We start from the raw sequence: 18,908 nt of genomic DNA on the forward strand, positions 1-18,908 counted from the left end.
CATGTACATATACACATGTACATGTACATATACACATGTACATGATGTAGAAGCTGATTCATTGCCATCAACATGGGCTTAACACAAATTGTGTGGCAATGGAATTCTTGGCATTATTTTCATTTTGTAAACAACATATATTGAGAGATAAGTTGAATCGGTTTGTAACCTAAACAAAAATCCGAAACGAAATGAGACAAGAGAGATAAACATGTTACTGTACAGACAGACACAGACGCACACAGACAAGGAGCATGAGGGAGAACAAGAGACAGGCACTGGGAAGGAAACAAATAAATAAATAAACAACCAGCATGCACCTGCACCTCTGCCCGTCATAGAGACTCAAATCAGAAGCTTGGTGCAGCGGCGGCTGTCAGCCCATCTTTGTCATCGCGCTGCAAATCATTTGACAGTGGAGTCAGGGGTGAGCCTGCCAAATGCTGAGCGACGGATCACAACGCAGGCCCCCACAGCCGTTAGGAGAAACTCTCCTCTCTCTCTCTCTGCCGCCTCGAGCCAAAGCCTCAACATCTCCCTGGGCCCGATTGGCCCAATCGGTCCAATCGCCCCGCGGGCCACGCGCCTTGCCGCGTTTCGCACCCCCACCCTACACTCCCCACAAGCATTTCCTGTGCTTACGGGTTTCTCTTGTAACGAAAGAAAAATAAATAAAACGACAAAACTCTTTTCCCACGGACGGTTTGCAGAGTCGATGTCTGCTGATGATTAGGCATCGAAATAATAACGCAGGTATGCGCCACAAAGGACAAACAGGTCTAAATCGGCCGGAGCGGTAGGGTTCGTACTCGTGACACAGCCTTACAGCCCCGGGCACCACCATACACCCCCGCGGATGCGTTCTCCATCGCAGACGGGGGACGGGGCGAGTTGAAACGCGTAAACAAAAAAGTAAATAAATGTGTTCCAGATAAAAATAATAATAATGAAATTAGAATCGGCGAGCGCGAGCACGCTAGGCACACGGGGGCCGCCAAATGCATGCTCGCGACGGGCAGGCGGGCGGGCAGGCGGGTGGCGGGCGGGCGGGCAGATAGGCAGCCAGACGGGGATCATTTGCAAGTCAAATTGGCGCAGGGCGAAAGATCGACTAAGCGCGCTCCTCCGCCGAGCCGGGGCCACGCTGCCGGCTGCAGTTGCCAAGGCAACGTTGTGACATCACTCCCAGATCCTGCTGCTTGCCTCCCAATTAACCCTTCCGTGGACGGCGCCCTTAATTTACCGTCCCCCCCCCCCGCCCACCTGAAACCGCCGCTCCCCGATTCGAAAACCTTTCGGCCAATTAAAAATATTAAAAAGCGGCACAAAAACGGGCTCGGTCCACGAAGGAAACCGCTCGTGCCGGGGATCCCCCGACGTTGAGACGGAATTCCCGGGGGGGGGGGGGGGGGGTAGGGGGGGGGGCGCTTCGAGGTGCACGGTCGGACGTGGCCTGACAGAGGGGTTGGCACGCCGCGGCGGAAGAGAACAGGTGAAAAACTTTACCTCGCTACGATGTCGCTTAATCCCCGCTACGTCGGGAGTTGAAGGTTGAACGGGTTAAACCCTCCTTGTAAGCTGAGCATCAAAGCAAATCCCAAGTGTGGTGGCTTTGGTTACAGTAAGGGGGACAGGGCCCAAATGGGAGAGGCAGTGCATGCGTGTATGTGCGCACGTGGAGGGAAAAGCGAGCAGTGAGAAAGTGAGGATGGAAGCTAACAATGAAAAACGCGTACTTTTCACGCGTTGGGTGCACCATGTTGTGATAACGCGGGGTAAGGTTTAGTAGGATACCGACAAGCCCCAGTTTCGGTATTAGCATTACAATGTCTTTGTTTAAAGTTTCACATAAATAACGTGTTTAGCGCAAGTGACCTTTTTTTAATTTAGTTTGGCAGAGACGAGGATTAGTCATACGAAATTTTAAAGGGTTGATATACTTAAAAGATTTGTGTACGCATTTGCTATTTGTGCATTTCCACACTCGCGACAATTCATAACAAATTATAATAAATACCAATAGAAACGAAGAGCCGTGCATCACCGTTTCAGAACAGGAAACCAATTACAGCGCATCGTATACACAGCAGATTACTTAAAATACAATTCAGCAAATTTGATAGAGCGTATAATCATGGCAGGAATGAATGAACGCTGGCAAGCGGCTTGGTGCACGGCATGTTCCAGGCAGCCCCAGCCCTCGGCAGACCGGGGGGCTGGCAGCGCGTGCGTGGTGGTGGCGGTCGTGGCGGTGAGAGCGAGGGCCCAAGCGGCGTGGGGCTTCACAGAGGGGACCGACTGACCGTGGGGGCCGGCTCGGATGGGGCCCGGTGCAGACTCAAGAGGAGGCAGCCCGCGCTGGCCGCCATTTCTTCCCCATCGCACCACGCGCGCACACGCACACACGCGCTTGCGGAACGTGCACGTGCGTGATCTTAGGTACAGCACGCGCACCCGAGCAGAACGTGCCGCGCAAATCGACCACACATGCGAGTAGGCACACTTGCGCGTACACGCAAACGTGCTTATGCACGCACACATGAACACGAACACACACACACATGCGGGTGAGCTTGCAAAGAGGTGTGTACAGTTACCGGCCGGCGTGCACAGACGCAAGCATTCACTGTGTGCAGGAGGTAGCACAGACACATGCGCACAGGAGCGCGCACACACGGGCAAGCAAACAAGATCAGGCACCGTGGTCCATGCTGCCATAACTCCTGGCATGCCCCAACTCCCTCCCTCCTCCCTCTCTCCCCTCCTCCAAGAGCTCACTGCCCCCCATCACCACATCCCCACCGCCCGCAGCTCCACTCCCCACAGGCCTCACCCCATCCCCCACCAGCTCCCTCAAACCTGACGCCCACGCAGAAAACCCCGCTACTCAAAACTCCAATTCATGCAATCACGTGGAGAGGTTTAACCGTAAATTTGTAGCAGCACGCACCCCGGCTGAACACCCCCCCCCCACCCCACCAAAAAATATACCGCTGCGCATAATGTTTACATGGAAAATGTTGCGTGTTGTCACCGTTCTTGAATGTCACACAATTTCTTCTTCCAAAAATAATAAATATATCCACACGTTTAAAGTAAAGGCCACCGCACTCATCGTTGATTTTTTTTTCGAAGGCGGACGTTGCTTGCCGGCGCAAACGAATGCCTGCCCACGCCACTACGAGTCTGCTACCCTCCGCCGCCGCGGCTTGTGAGCAAGGAACGCCTCTCGCACTCCCCGCCGCCAGATGATTTCGCGGCCACGGTACAAGTGTCTCATCGAGAACGTGCTTCACTGGGGAGCCTGCGGAGCCAAGGCCATCCTCCGCGGCCCCCGGCATCAGCTCACGAAGCACCTCTGGGGCTGGAATCACAAGGAGGGCACTTACATTGCCATTGCCTTGGCAGAAAAGCTTTTAACGGCCTCCAAACTCCGCCGCACGCAAGCGTCGCAACAATGCCACAAATGTAAGATTTTACTTTCACTGTTGATCATCCGTGGCCACGATGGTAAATGGGCATCGTTTGTGTACTTGTTTATCGCATACCAATTGAGCTACGCTTTTCCCGTTCGATCAAAAAAACAACCTTTGCCGCGTGCATACGTCACAAAAATGGAACTAAGTTGTACGATTTTTAAAAAACTTATTTATCATCCGTGGCGTTCAATGGCCATTCATCCTTAAGCTGAAATTTATTTATCGGATTCCAAGTGGAGATGTGCATTCCCCGTCGGATCACAAGAGCTACGTCGATCCACGGCGGATTGCAAAAATTGTTCAACCCTAACTCCCGGTGCCAACTCAAAAAACGCGTGTGTTCCACCGAGCCCATCGCACGTCACCGACAAAAACCTCTTGCCACCCCAGTACCCCCAGACCCCAACGCCCGGCCCCCCTCCCCGCATCCTGATGTTTCGTTGCGATTACGTCATGGAAACCCTCCGCTAAATCCATGCACGTCGAGTTCCACTCCTCCCTTGGATGACACGGGGAAAATTTAAAGAAGAATAATAGTAATAAGCCATAACACAAGCAGAAACCTGAAATGCAGCATAAACCCCCCACGGGCACTCCAAACTTAAGGCAGCATCGCTAATGCCCAACGCTCGCCAGGGATGTCACGCTATACGCGTAGCGCTGTTCATTGCCTTTCATTTTTTTTTATGCCAGCCACAAAGAGGGCCCTGGAAGAGTGTGGTATGTTGCCAACGTGCCTACACACATACATGCCGCCGCATCTTTTAAAATGTACTTGTGAAAACATTTCACCTTTTATCTCCTTCATTACGACACGCCAAACGAAACAAATACCGTTACAAATTTTCATTTTCTATTTAATGTTTCCATCGCACGCGAGATCCATTACAAACGGCGCGAGTTATCTTCGCGGGTTCTGGAAGTGTCGCCACTTAAAAAAGGTAGCGCACGAACGCGCGTTTCCTCTTTTTTTTTTCCTCTCTTTTGAGCGAAAACGTCACACAGGTTTTAAAACGGGCAACCAAAGGTGCACGGCTGTCTGAAGATGTCCACGACGTGTAACCAAACCACGTTCTGCTGCGGAGGGGGGGCGGCGACTGTGATGGGGGCAATAAAGAGCGCTGGTGCTGTCACACTCGGTGTCGCAGTGCCGGCTGACAAAGCGTGCCGTTATGCTTGCCAAAACAAACGTCACACAGAGTGGGGACTTTTTTTTTTGGGATGGGGGGGCTGGTACGGGGAGGGGTACATGTGGGCAAACCGGTCGGAATGCACGCGGGGGCATTAATGCTCCTGACGGGGACATAAAGGAACTTGGGAAGGATGGGGACGCGGCCCAATTATAAGCCGGGTTGAGTGGCCGGCGGGAGCGGCGAGGCCGGCGTCGTGCCAGGGGGAGGGGGGGGGGGGCACAATGGCTTGCGAGACGGGGAGCCGTTGCTCCCCGCTGCACCGGGGCTAATCCTGCTGAAGTGGGAGCACGAGTGCTTACCAGCACGCGAGTCGCGGCACGCGCGAGTTCGCCGACGTACGCACACGTGTGCCTCTATGTGGGTGTGTGCAGCCGGGCGTGGTGCTGGCCACCCACCCACCCCCTCGTATACCGTGCCGGCCTTCATAGGTGCTCGCTCACAGCACACGGAGGATCGGTGGCTTTGTGTGCGCGATTGCGTGCGCAGTCCATTCCCGAGGCCAAAGATAACTTTCCCCGTGGCAAATCAGTAACCGCCGCTTTACGCCGGGGCACTGCGAATGCCGGGAATGCCGGGACAACCTCAAAATGTCCAGACATGGCCAAGATACCTCCGATTAGCACGGTTGGCTACATATGGTGCGAAAGAAGTTCAACATACATATATAAACTATTAAGAAACTAAGCAACTTTTGTTATTTGAACAGGTAAGGCCCACTGAGCTATATAGCTCGTTCCATAAGCGACCCGGCCACAAATGATAGCTCAACAAGGTAGCTTCTCACGTGGAAATTTATAGCAGCCAAATACTCACAACGCTTGACGTCGATTCTAAATGTGGAGGGGAAAAAAACGGAGGACCCGGAGATAAATCCACGCGACCATGGGGAGAACATGCAAATTCCAAATATACAGCAGGCGAAAGGGTCGGGATCGAACCTACAACCTCCTGTATACCAGGCAAGGTAGTTAACATCTCACCACCATGGCACCAGAGACACCCCCTTCCCCAATGCATGAGATAGGAGTAAAAGACAACCGCAACATTTTTTTACCTGGCTCACAATATTTTAGTCCAAATTAATTACATTTCTGAGTGCGCATTTTTCTCCCTTCAACACAGCGACAAAATTCTGACGATTGTTCCGATTATGCTGATGACGGAATCTTTAAATACACAGGAGTGCACAAACAGTACGCTCGGTACAGATTCGGTGGCCTGTGTTTACTTGGACTCAATATAATTATAGTACAGTAGTTCAACTTGTTTAAACATATGTTAAATGGGCTTTGTCAGCACTGCATATGTGGCGTGGTGACAGTAATTAATGACAGCGAATTAGGCAAATGCTGGGTCACTGTGCATCTGCGATGTGACCAATAACCACCGCAAGAACCCTTTGCAAATAGGACCCCCCTACAACTTCCGAAGTATGGCAGTGCCCCCGGATGCCCCACGGCTGGCTGCCCCCCGGCCGGTCGACCCCCCGGAACGGCCCCCCCTCACCTCGGCCAGCCCCTCCCCACCGCCACCACAACCTCACAAGAACATCGTACACGTTCTGGCGCCACGCTCATTTCTGAGCGACGGTGAGAGGCCAACGAATCAATTAACTTGCCGGTTGTTGTTGTGGTTGTATTGTCGATTTATGTGCATGAGGTTTTAAGGTAGTAGGAGGGGGGGAAAAGTCGCGGACGTGAGACATTGGAGCAAACTCACTGTATCTCTTTGGTCCGTCTTCTAAACAAAAGCAGAGGGTCATCGTGGCGTCGTCTTCAAAAAATTCTGTGGCAAAGGCATCCCACCAAAGATTGTCGCTCTCCTGCAAACGAGAAGACAGAAAGGCAAAAAAAATCTCGTAAGACGACATACGAGAGGACAAGTGAAACTGGCGGGCATATCATTTTCACGCGCTATGAAGAAGGGCTATTGCCTGAAACGTCGCCAATTAAGAGGGTTTGATTTTTATTTTCTTGCGAGGGCGCAGTGTTATTGACGAATGCATAGAGTTTTTTTGGTCTAAATAAGCAATCGGAAGGCCGCACCACAGGCTGACAGACAGGTGGACAGATGGAGGGATGAACCTTACAAACAAACTAACAGAATCTACAGAGAACACAAGAGCCAGACGATAACTTTATCAAGTGCACCTTTTAGTTTGGTGATACAGTAAACACCTGCATCTTTCTTATGCTCACAATAAAAAAAAACCCAGGGCTTTAGACAGAAGGCCGCTCACAAGCTCCAGAAATCCTGCGCGCAAACGAGATTATGGCGTTCTCCGGCGACAGACCTGCCTCCCGGCCGATGCCGTTCCAAGCGACTCAACACGACTCTTGTTTGGGTGTTTTAAAGTAAATATATATAGGAAAAACCTAATGCTTTTTTCAGAGCACCAAATAAAATGTTAAGCGTTGCACAATATACACAGCACCAATGTCACGGCATTGAAATGTAAGCGTCAATCACAAATAGGAGCATGACATTTCTGTGAATGGATGGATGTAATGCACGGCGTGGTTTACACGCATTCATACATACATGAATTGTCTTAATAAAATACGCAGGGGTTTAAAGATTCAGGCTTAATGATATATGAATGAAATCGCGTGTGGAAATAAAATACATGTTTTTCAGCATATGCAAAAGATATGACCATGATACATTTAAGCCAATGGAGCGAACAAACTGGTAACCAAGAGACATACAATTTTAGAAATGATGGGAACGAGAGACGGCAAAACAGAGAACATTTTTTTTTAAAAAATTGCAGTCTTGGATTTGACTCCAGACACGACTCTCACACATTCCTGAAAAAAACGCTAAATTATCGTTGTTCCCAGGTGAAAACAAGTTGGTTAGACCCAGGCATCGCCTTTATATTACTTTATATTTCAGTTCTGTTGGATTACATTATCCAACCCCCGTCCCCTAAAGATATGTTACACAACGATCGATGCCCCCACAGCGGCGGGATGGTGGACCCCCAACTATCCCCGACTGGTCCCCTACCCGAAAACGTGATACCCTGTGACCGCTGCGCTATTGTTCCCCACGGATACCTCTCGGGAGGATTATACGCGTTTGGGTTCTTGAAAAATAAAAAAATAAACTATTAAAGTACTGGCATCAAAACCGCAACGCACATTCGAGCTCTGTGTCGAGGCTATGGGTTTTTTTTTACATTAAGGCTTTGAATAAGCCCCCACAAAATTACTAAATACGATGACACATTTTAATATAAACACATCTTTGAAATACATTATCCAAAACAAACAGTATTTTTTTATTGACGTGTGCTTCTAGAATTTATCGTGTCTACATGTGGGGTTCATTTCTCTTCATTGCAGCAAAGTAAACTTGAGCTGTACGCAACGCAAAGATGACAGACATCCTTAACAGACAGTTGGGGCAAGTGCTGTTAAGCGAGCACCTGTGAAGGCCAACACGGCACACGAGGGGGTCGTGTGGCCACCAGCACAACGCCCGGCCCACCTTTACACAACAACCAAAACCACACACAGACACAAACACAGGGGTGGCAAAAAAAAATAGGCGAAACGGCAAGCGCTTAACCAAACTTTTTAGTTTGTTAATTACCCCCGTTTCTTCCTCCCACACCATTCCAAAATGTAAACATATGTTCGTTATGTTCTCTCCGGCACTCCGCTAACCCCAATAACGTCCTCCCCTCCCCTCGCGTGTGAAGTGGCGGCGAAGGTGTCGGGGGTGTGGGCACAGCGAGCGTTGAAAATGACGCGAGATAGCGGGTGCCAAAAGCGCCGCGGTGCCAACGGCGCAGAGAGGGGAGGAGATCCGAGTGAGCGCCGAGGCACTCAGCGGGGTTATTTTTGAAATTTTTTGAACTTTCTGCCAAGAAATGGAAATGTTAAATGAATTATTGAAGTCCTTGTAAGATTTTTTTCTTCTCTCTCTCACTCTTTGTGAAGAAAAACAAATTCAAAGTGCCACGATTAAATGGGCAGCGGGTAGTGTTTGTCTTCGCTGGCAGTTGCAAGGCTAGAGATAGAAGTTCCACATTACTCTGGCAGGGTCCAGTCTAGTTGCTTTAATTTTACTCACCCCTGTCGGGAAGATGGGTGAAGTAATCTCAAGCGAGGATTTTAACTTACGATTTCACGTTTGTCACCACTGCGACTCCACCAGCGGTGCTCCGTCTCTATCTCAAGGTGAACTTTCTTGCATTTTTCAGCCGTTTATCAGTCTACTGCCGCTAAGGCCGTGTCGGTTGTTGGGGGGGGTTTGCCTGACCATACTTCACCACGCCGGTCAGTATGGGTTTGTGAAAGCGCGCGGTGCCCAAGAATGGGCAAGACATCACCTCGCCAACGACGTTAGCCGCGGCCGGGAATCGAACCCAGCTCGTCGGGTTCATGTTGCGGTTGGGGCGTTAACCACCGCGCCATCGGTACCCGCCTCAGAAACACATGTATATAAACACGTGCATATTTCATATTTTTTCACATGTAATGTCTTTGTATATATAAATATAACTTTAACCCCAAGTGAGGCAGACGGGGAGCAGGAGCTACAATGCAAATGCCATGGGCCCCCCCCCTCCCCTTATTTTTCATCAGCTGCGGTCCCCCCCTTTAAACTGTAGAGGCTGCTCGCCAGCACGCTGGCCGATTTCTGTCCGGAACAAAAGTCACCGTTTTGAAATTTTACGGACGATTCTGCAGGGCTCACGCACAACACGTGGTTATGGGGGGGGAGCGGAGGGGAAGAAAAAAACCCTACGCACTCTCGGACACCTATTCCCAGCTTCCACAGGCACATCAAAAGGCAACTAAACCAACTCAACCAACACGACAGAAATGCATAAGCAAGTGGGTTATAATCAACTCTCTGTCCCACCGTCTGTGGACGGCACCTGGAAATGCCATAGTTTGCCTCAATTTATGCCTCCGATATTGAAACTGGAACTGCTTTAAAATCGTGGCGGGTTTTTTTCTTCTTCCTCAATCTCTCTCTCTCTCTGCTTTTTTTCAAACCGCCGGTGAAAGTTTTCCCTTTGCTCTTTCCCAGCTCCGAGTCGCCTAAATTATTCAGCAGCAGAGACAAAACCGAGACGTCATCATAAATGAAAAAGGGAAAGTACAAAAAAAATAAACAAAAGAAGGCGAGCAACACTGCAGGCACGCGGGCCAAAAAATCCCTGGTATTTCTCATCAAGCAGTCGCCCGCAGACACCCACCAAGACTGCCAATTAGCACTTAATGATGGCGATAACTCATTACTCTCTTCTCCACTGCCTGCCTGCCTGCGCTGCCGGCACTTTTTTTTTTCCCGGCAAGGGCAAGCGCATGCGCTCGCTTGCTCGCAATCGCGCGTACACGTCTGCGCCCGTGCGCGCACGCGTGTGTGTGTGTGTGCACAACAGCGTTGCTTGTGTGCCGTGCTGTGGCGCAGTGGTTTTTCGCAGGTTTCTTAAGCCGTAAAACCGGCGGAGCCGAGTTCAATCCCCTGCCACTGCGAACGCCAGTGGCGAGGAGTGGGGGTGTCAAGATGAAGCCGATTTGGGCTTCCGCTCCGGGTGTTGAATCAGCCTTAAATGAATACTTCAGGCGGTGTGTGCAAATAGCAAAATTTGGGAGCCAATGGCAATGGCGAGTGACAAAAGGCACACTGTCACCCAGTGGGCCGTGCAGTCCTTAATAGGTGCTCGCAGCTGTCTTCATGGCTATGGGGAAAAGCTTTGTTTCGCGTGCGATTGTGGGGGTTTGCCGTTTGTGTGATGTCAGGGAGAGCAGTGCGTCCCGGCAAATCGTGGCCGTGCATACTAGCGGAAACAGGTATCTTGACTTGGCCTGGACCTCCACTGGGTTTACTTGGCCTCATGCGAGTAGCTAGTGCAGTCCATAAAAAAATAGTGGCCAAGGAAATCAAAGACAACAACAATATTAGATTTAGATTTATTTCTGCAGGAAGGGCCCAATAAGCCGTTAGGCTCTATTTCGCGTGCGTCCTGCGACGGGTACAGATGTTCTTATAAACTATTATATATGATTTTATATTAAGCGGCGATATCCACAATGCCCGATCGCATGCACTACCACGGCGGTCTCAAAAGGCAGTCGCAAATAGAATCTGCACGAAACGATTCACACTGCTAACGGACGGCAGAGGCCCCATCATTGTCGTCGGTGTGTGCACGTGTTTTTTAGCATCCACTTTGGTGCGTGCAAATCATCCAAAGCTGCCACCACAACCGCTCGCTGATGAATGCGAAGGGGGGGGGGGTTATGGCGTGTCGTGCACCGCGGTCAAATATAAAAGATTATTTCCATTTACACGGCCATTTAGAAATCACCGAGGGTTCGCCCTGGACAATAATCATCACACACGCCGCCGCCGCCATAGCGCTGGGATGGCCGTAACCTCGCCTCTGAAATAACCGTGGAGAGTGCACCGCACAGTTCGTCGCGGCCAACTCCTTCCGCTCGACGCGCCCTGGCGAAGCGGGCCCAGGAGACCCCTACGCCCTCAACATCGTAGCGCTGCGACGCCTATTCCAGAAGGGGTTAAGGCAAAGGCTGTGGAATTAGGTGATGGCATCTGTGCACGTCCTGCCCGCGATATTATTACAGTGAGATTGGGGTTGGTGTCTTTAATAAGCCTTTGGGGAGCCGAAGGAGTTTTCACTGTTGATATCTCAACCCAAGCAACTCCATATATAACCAGACAAAATCGCGCTTACTTAACATACTCTCAGTTTCCCGTACGAGTAATACAAAACCTTTATCTAACATTGTTTTAAAGCCAATCTTTACCTTAACATTACTGTTTCTGCGATATAAAACGCCCGGATGAGATCCATGTGCATACACGCCACTGCGTGTATGCACATGGTATTATATTCCTTGGGAAAGTGCATGTTTATTATTCTATTTTTTTTATCGACAACATTCAATTAAAAAATCCGCTCACCACTTGCCGTTCAAGATTGGGTTTGTTTACTCAATGCATACAAATAAATGGGCGCAAGAAATTAAACAAAGATAATAAAAGCACACATGGGCCAAAAATGTTATGATGACAGTTGCACCACAACCTTGTTCGTGTGCTCTGGTGTGGAAGAGTGGCATTGGTATGAAAATTAAATAAAGCAAAGAGGGTTGCGGGGGGGGGGGGGACTTGGGGGGAGGGGGAGCACAAGGAGGTGCTCAAAGGCAAGACGGGAGGAGCCGCTTGGCTCGCAAACGACTAAAATAACGACCGCGAGTAAATACACCGCAAGAGTCAAACATCGGGGGGGGGAACACGAAAAAGAAAACGACGTAAACAATCAAAAGGACACAGACTTGAGACGGAGGAGTAGCAACAAAAGTAAAAAAGCAGGATAGAAAAATATGACGCGCATAAAGACATTAACAACAACGCAAGTAAAAGATAAATATGACCGTTAAGCAGGAACGATGGAGGGGATGAGTAAGGAAAGAGAGGGCTGGGGGATGCTGGGTTCCTGGCGGCGGGGATGCTGGAAGGACGTGAAAAGGAAAAGCTTCGGAGACAGAATCTTCGAGAAGAAACCCATGATTTAAAGCTTTCGTGACTGCAGGGATTCATCTTCTTGGTTATTTCGGTAAAGTCAATTAGAATGAAAATAATAAAATAATAAAAATAAAACATTATAATATAATTTTATTATATTATTATATTGTACATATTATTTTATTATATAATATTATTTTATTGTTTTATTTTTATTCTTCTATTATTTCCATTCTACGTGACTTTACCGAAAGAACCAAGAAGAAGAAACCCATGGCTCAAACTGAACCGTGGCCGTCTGCGTACGCGCCCGTGTGCCTCTCGACAATCTCCCATTGTCTGCATGTTGTCCATGGACTGTCCAGACGAGGCCTGTTAGCGAGCGCCTATCAGCAAGCCAGCAAGGGTGAGGAGCGCAGGTTGCCGGGAACAGCAACACGTCTGTTCAGCCGCAATTTTGTCACCTTCACGAAGATCAACCCGACACAACAGGTCCTTGCTTTTGGCCAAATAACCCAAGCAGAGGAATTACCACTTGCTACTTTTATCAGTATGTTTATCCCAGGAATTAAACTTAGTATTTATTATTCTTTTACTTGTTTACCCAGGAAAGCCCCAGGAAGCTCTTGTCATGTTTTACGCAGCAGGGGGTGTAGATTGCTATCTATATTCCAATTGAGTCATTTGCAGGTAAAACAAAAAAATCTGTCCCAATTTTGACCATGATGCCAGCAACAACGATGGCCTACTCTCGCGAATGACCTCTCGGGATCCTTCAAGTACAGTGCGCGGTTGCAGACGGCATGTACCTTTACGGTTATTACACCGGCCGTATTAACCAGGGCAGCCGCTGGATTTCACGCCATGAACCTCTGGCAAACAAGCTGCGAACGCGCCCCCATCGAGACGATAATAGCACACTGCACATCGCGTTCGCTCTCTCTCCCAGATATGGGTGGGTGTACAGATGCACACATACACACAGACACATATCCCTGCTTTTGCTTGTATCATTATCACCGCAATGAGAAATTATATTTTTTATCAACGGGCCCTCTTGTGATTAAACAAAATTTGATTGATGGATAGATATGCATACAAGTAAATGTATACGAGTATAGCCGGTGGTACAGAATCATAATTATCCCGTCAACTGCACACCAACTGTTGGCTTGTGGCCCAATGCTGACTTGTTTAGCCGATGCAGAACGCCATCCCAGCTGAACACACGCGCTTTCAAAACAACGTCGGGCGTACAAAGGACATTAGTATTGTTATTACTGTATCATCAACATCAATCGTCGTATGTTGATGTATGCCCGAAATATTTTTATACGTTCAAAATTTGGACCATCACACCAGCACACAATTGCCTAATCCAGTGAAAAACGCCACTGGGTCTTTAAAGTCCACTCCACGGCAGACGGGCAGCTTTGATGATGTCCTGCGGCGCTATCTGGACCAAGGCGGGATTCGAACTGCGATTCCTTGCAATCTGTCGCCCCAAAGGCAAGCTCGCTCGCTAACCATTATTTCTCTACAACTGCAAAGACAAAGACCCCCAGTATAGCCGTTAACAGACTGTTGGGTGCAAGCGCTGTTAGCGAGCACCAATGAAGGCCGGCACAGCATACGAGGGGGGGTAGGCGGCCAACACCACGCCGGCCACGTTTGTCTCCTGAGCGGAGAGGGTTCACAACATCGCACCAGGAACTCGCTTGAGGCCGAGTCGACCTAGGGGAAGACCAAGCCCGTTTCAGATAATCGTCACTGGTGTTGGCCGTGAGCGGCAATCGAACTCGTGTTGCCGGGTTCGTAGCGTAGCCCGGTACAGTATACGAATACATACACAAGACCCACCACACACAGCCGACACAGGCTGTTGGGGCAGCTTCTGTTAGCGAGCATCTATTAAGACTTGCACAACACAGACAGCGTGGTGTTGGCCACCCTTATATCCCCCCAGTGCTGATGTTTACACACTACACCAGGTACTCGTTTGAGGCCGAATGGACCGAGGGGACGTACACCAAATGGATGTATACAATGTTGGGGCAAGCCATGTTAGCAAGGCCCTATTAAGGCTGTCACAAGAGAGGAATATGTTTCTGGGTCAAGCACCAAGCGCAGCCATCCACCTTTGTCTCCCCAGAGCTGATGTTGACAGGGTACACTTCAGCAGTGGTGTGAGAAATGAATGCACGGGTGATATCTATCTTTTTAGTGAGTGTGTGTTGGTGTTCATATATATACTACAAACTGAAAGAACAAATTAAAACAAGGATCGTCTGGGTGGCCTTACAGACTAATGGGGCAAGCGTTGGTTGTGAGCACCCCAATAAGTCTGGCATGGTGTACGATCGGGTGTTGCGGAAGAGCACTACGCCAGCCCACCTTCGTCTCCCCACTGCCACACCAGGTACTCATGTGAGGCCGAGTCAACCTGGAAGAAGCCCAAATGGAGGTTGAGATACCACCATGCACTGTTGTAACTCAAGTGGCTGCGTCCGCCTTAGGGAAGTGCGCAACCACCGTGCCCCCCACTGCTCCCACATATATTACACGAGCAAGAGAAACATCCCCCAAATAGCCACACAGACTGTTGGGGCAAGTGCTGTTAGTGAGCGAATATTAAGGCCAAAACGTCGCACAAGGGGTGGGCCGTGGCTAGCGACAAGCCCAACCATCCAGATAATCGTCACCGGTGTTTGCCGTGAGCGGGAATTGAACTCGGGTGGCCGGGTTCGAAGCGCAGCGCGCTAACCGCTACACCACTGCTCCCTCCAAGAGCAGCAGACCCAGTTCAGCTATCACTCGCCACCGTTAGCCATCCGCTGGGAGTCAAAACTCAGCTGACCAGGTTTGTAACGCAGTCCGCTAACCACAGCACGATCACCCCCCCCCCTCTGCTATATCCGTATATATATATGCACACATACAAGGGCACTACTTCTTGGCCATTATTTTGCTGGGGGAGACGGGGGGGGGGGGAGAATTAGTTGAGTGGGGGGTGGTGAATAATGACCAGTTTATCCCGGTTGGACACAGTGCCCACGCTCAAGCCGTGACGCGCACGGGGAGACCAAGCGGCAGTGCCTACCGTAGGCACAACCCGCTCTGATCCAAACCACATGCTAGAGCACCGCCAGGAGCGCGCACACGCAGCGGACCGCGGAGGCACCGGCATTCCATGGAGACGTGGAAATGGGAAATGGTGGGTGGGGGGGGCTGGATGCTTGGATGCAAGTTGGCGATCCGATAGGGGGGCACTTCTTTATTTGGATGTCATGGGGGGGGGGGGGGGACAGGAAAAGCAAATTCAGATTAAATCAAAGAACGATCTTTTTTTCCATCTGCCCCTGCTTGTACTCTTTTTTGTTAAAACATTCGGGGAGGTGATATTGTGAAAATGGCAGCTGTGTACGCGTCACTGTGCCTACGTATGCGAAGCCGACGGTGAACGAGTCATTACGGTACTTGTTAGTTTGGCAGTGTTACCTTTAATTTGTTTCTATTTTTTTATTTTAAACCCTTTAGTTGGCTGTGCAACCAACACTGCGCAGAGCAGCAGCAACAACAAGACAAATGCAAAACAGCTCCCTTTACTCAAACCCCAAGGGCAATTTGGGCACATGAAGGTTTGCTGGGGCTGCCGCCACAACCTCCAACTGCCTTTGTGCTCCCAGCACTGACGATGATACGACCGACCACCGCCTCACCCGGTATTCAGACAGTAGGGTAAACATCAATCGCATAAGATAATCACTTTGAAAAATAAAAATGTATCCAGAAGGCCGCTGCCAGACCTCTCCCCGCCGAGCACCCGAAAAGCGAGATGACATCCGCTCCAACTCAGATCCATCCAATGGCTCCCCAACGCAATCCTGCAACAACTGCAAGTTGACCCTCGCAGTCTTCACGAGTCTCCATGGACTCACTCCCCCCCTCGATTCGCTCGTGCCAACCTTCAGATGCCCTCCGTGGAATCGAACGAGGCCCATAGGTAAACGTTCGCTCAACGGGCAGGTCAATCCTTCTCGGATGCTGCTCCCTATGTCCTTTCCCCATTTTTGGCCATCCTCACTGCTAAGACCACTCCCCCCGCCCCCCCCAGTGCAAATCCAGGCTCAAGAATTTTCCCTTCAGTCTTCATTTCCACTTCGACCATCGCATTGTCTCAGCTCCACCATGTGAAATTCCAAGCACGGTTCTCTGCCCCAATTTAGAACAACGAATAGAACTCCTTTCTTCAAACTCTCCAGATGGGTTATTTGTAAACTTGGGAAAGCGTTTGTATCATAGTTGCTGATGTTGAGGCATCGCACCAGGTACTCGGTGGTGAGATGTAAACGATACCTCGCCTGGTATACAAGAGGTCGTGGGTTCTATCCTTAACCTGACGCCTGCTGTATATTTGGAATTTGCGCGTCTCTCTCCCCGTGTTCGCGTGGATTTGTCTCCTGGTCCTCTGGTTTTTCCCTCCACAATTCCAATCAACACGCATTTAGAGTATTCGGCTGCCGCTATAAATATCCACGTGATAAGCCACTTCGTTGAGCCATCATTTGTGGCCATGCCGCTTCTGAAACCCGAGCTAAAGAGTTTGGTGGGCCGTATCTGGTCAAATAAAAATAGTTTAAGGCTGAGTCGATCTAGGGGAGAACCAGGACCATTTTAGATTATCACCACTGATGTTAGCCGTCACCGACAATTCAAACGCAGGAAGCCAAGATTATAGCGCATTGCGCTAAACACTGCGCCGCATTCCCCCACGACACCACATTACACTACATACGCTTCCGCTCACACACATACACACTCGCTGGTTGCGAGTGAAATTTCATAACGTGCACATTTTACATGGGATATTCTAATTACGCATCAGAAAATTTCGCTCCACGCACTCCAGGCCGGACATTCGCTCCGCGGTCCAAGGTGCAGCATTTACAGAGACGTCGGAAATAAGCAAAGCGGTTCAGGCAGGCCATGCATTCACTTTGGGAATCAAGGCCCATCCTTCCTTCCTTTTCAAAAATACAAGTCAGCAGTTTACTTCCTTCATTACTATTTTCTTATCCATCCCGCCTTGATTTTTCTTTCTCCCCCCTTTCGCTCGTGCAGCTAAAGCTCGCCTCCTGAAGCAGCTATATAAATACCGCACGTCCATTACGACTGTTTTACGCCGTTGTACAGGAAACTGTTAAACGCCCCAGCGAAATATGCACAGCCTCCTCTCCCCCCAAGCCGCCCCCCCATCCCCCCCATGGAATCGATTCACCATCACGCTGGTGCCAGGCAGTCTGGGAGTCCGACTGCCGCTGGGGACTTCGCCGAGGCCCCAAAGCCGCCGCCGCCGCCATCCCCGGCTCCCCCACCCCCACGGCCGACAGACCGACCCCCTCTCCTTACCCCAGCGACTCCCTTTCCATCCTCCCATCCCCCCCCACACCAACACGCAGCAGCCTCCCCTTCCAAACCGCTACCATCACGGCTCCCTCACTCCCTCCCTTCCCCCTGGAGCCCTCCCTACCCTGCACCCAGCTGCGAGCCCAACCTCCCACACTCCCGCTCGCTCCACTCTTGAAGACCGTGTGCGTGCGTTGTGCGCGGATGCGTGAGCGCGCAAACGCTTGCACGCGGATGCAGGGCGCGCGTGCACTCACGATGCAACCCCACGCACTTCGCGAGGGCTCCTTTGCAAGAGCAGTTGCCCAAGACTCTGCGCGTGCGTGTGCCATCGCGCGCACGCGCGTGCACACGCGGGGTCCGCGTAACGCACACAGGGCGTTGCGTTTCTTTTCATCACCCAAAAAATGTGAAAGTAAATTTTCACAATGTTAAAATTAAGAAATGCATAAAATTTACGAATGCACGAATATGCAAAAGAAACGCATGATTGCCTAATATGAAAAGTGTAATAATTGGCCACAAGATCATTTTTCAGATAAGTCACTTTCTCCTGCGCGCTTGCATGTATTTCTTTTTTTTTGCAGTTAATTTACCGCATCCAAATTAAGATGTTTTTGAAAGGTACAATGAACATTAGATTTTATGTCTGAACCTAAACAAATTACAATAATTAAAACATTAGGAATAGCTTCCGAGCAGTGGGATCCCTGGTACCATGCTGGGCTCACGTTCTGGCAAGAGCCAGGCGATGTTATTTAGCCACCACTCCTCATCCGCAAGATTTAGGGGCTTGTAACCCAGGCCCCCCTTCAGCCCATCGACATTCCCACCCGTGCGAGTGTGCTCACGTGTGCGTCGCCCTCATCACGGGCTCCAAAGCACCCCGGTCGTCTCCTGCGTCCTCTCCCCCCCTCCCCCCTCTGTGTGTCGATGCCTCGGTCGCCCTTCCTCCGTCTCTCACGGTAATGTAGCCCATTTCGTAAGCACGATCTCGTTGTGCATCCCCCCCCCCCACTCGTTCCGAGACCACTCCCCGTGACCCCCAAACCGCATCCTGTTCATCCGGGCATCCCGCACAACCAGTCCTCGTGGGCAATGGCAACCGTCCTACACGTCGCGCCACCGCCAATCCCTGGCCGACTCAAGCCACGACCGAACGGCCTTTCGTCGCGCGGCCATCGGATCGCCGCAGTCCGTCGAGAAGCGGCCACACGCGAGCACCGTTCCTCGGCCTGCGTGCGTGCGCGTGCCCTCTCCCCATCCCGCACATGCACACGCCGCAAGCGCGCACCGGTCAGTCCCCTCGTGTGCA

General features: G+C 50.5%; 1 protein-coding gene across 17 annotated transcripts in view; it reads right to left on the reverse strand.

Annotated features, from left to right (window-relative positions):
* The window catches only part of LOC133345513 (LIM domain-binding protein 2-like), a 168,527-nt gene that overhangs the window by 76,791 nt on the left and 72,828 nt on the right, over positions 1-18,908 (reverse strand). For all 17 annotated transcript variants that reach the window (XM_061556310.1, XM_061556322.1, XM_061556323.1 and 14 more), the window contains one exon: positions 6,392-6,494. In XM_061556310.1, the coding sequence (XP_061412294.1) occupies positions 6,392-6,494 (103 nt within the window). The remainder of the gene's footprint in view (positions 1-6,391; positions 6,495-18,908) is intronic.

The sequence above is a fragment of the Lethenteron reissneri genome, chromosome 22 (assembly GCF_015708825.2).
Source record: "Lethenteron reissneri isolate LAM-NWPU_2019-01 chromosome 22, ASM1570882v1, whole genome shotgun sequence".
Classification (NCBI taxonomy): Eukaryota; Metazoa; Chordata; class Hyperoartia; order Petromyzontiformes; family Petromyzontidae; genus Lethenteron; species Lethenteron reissneri.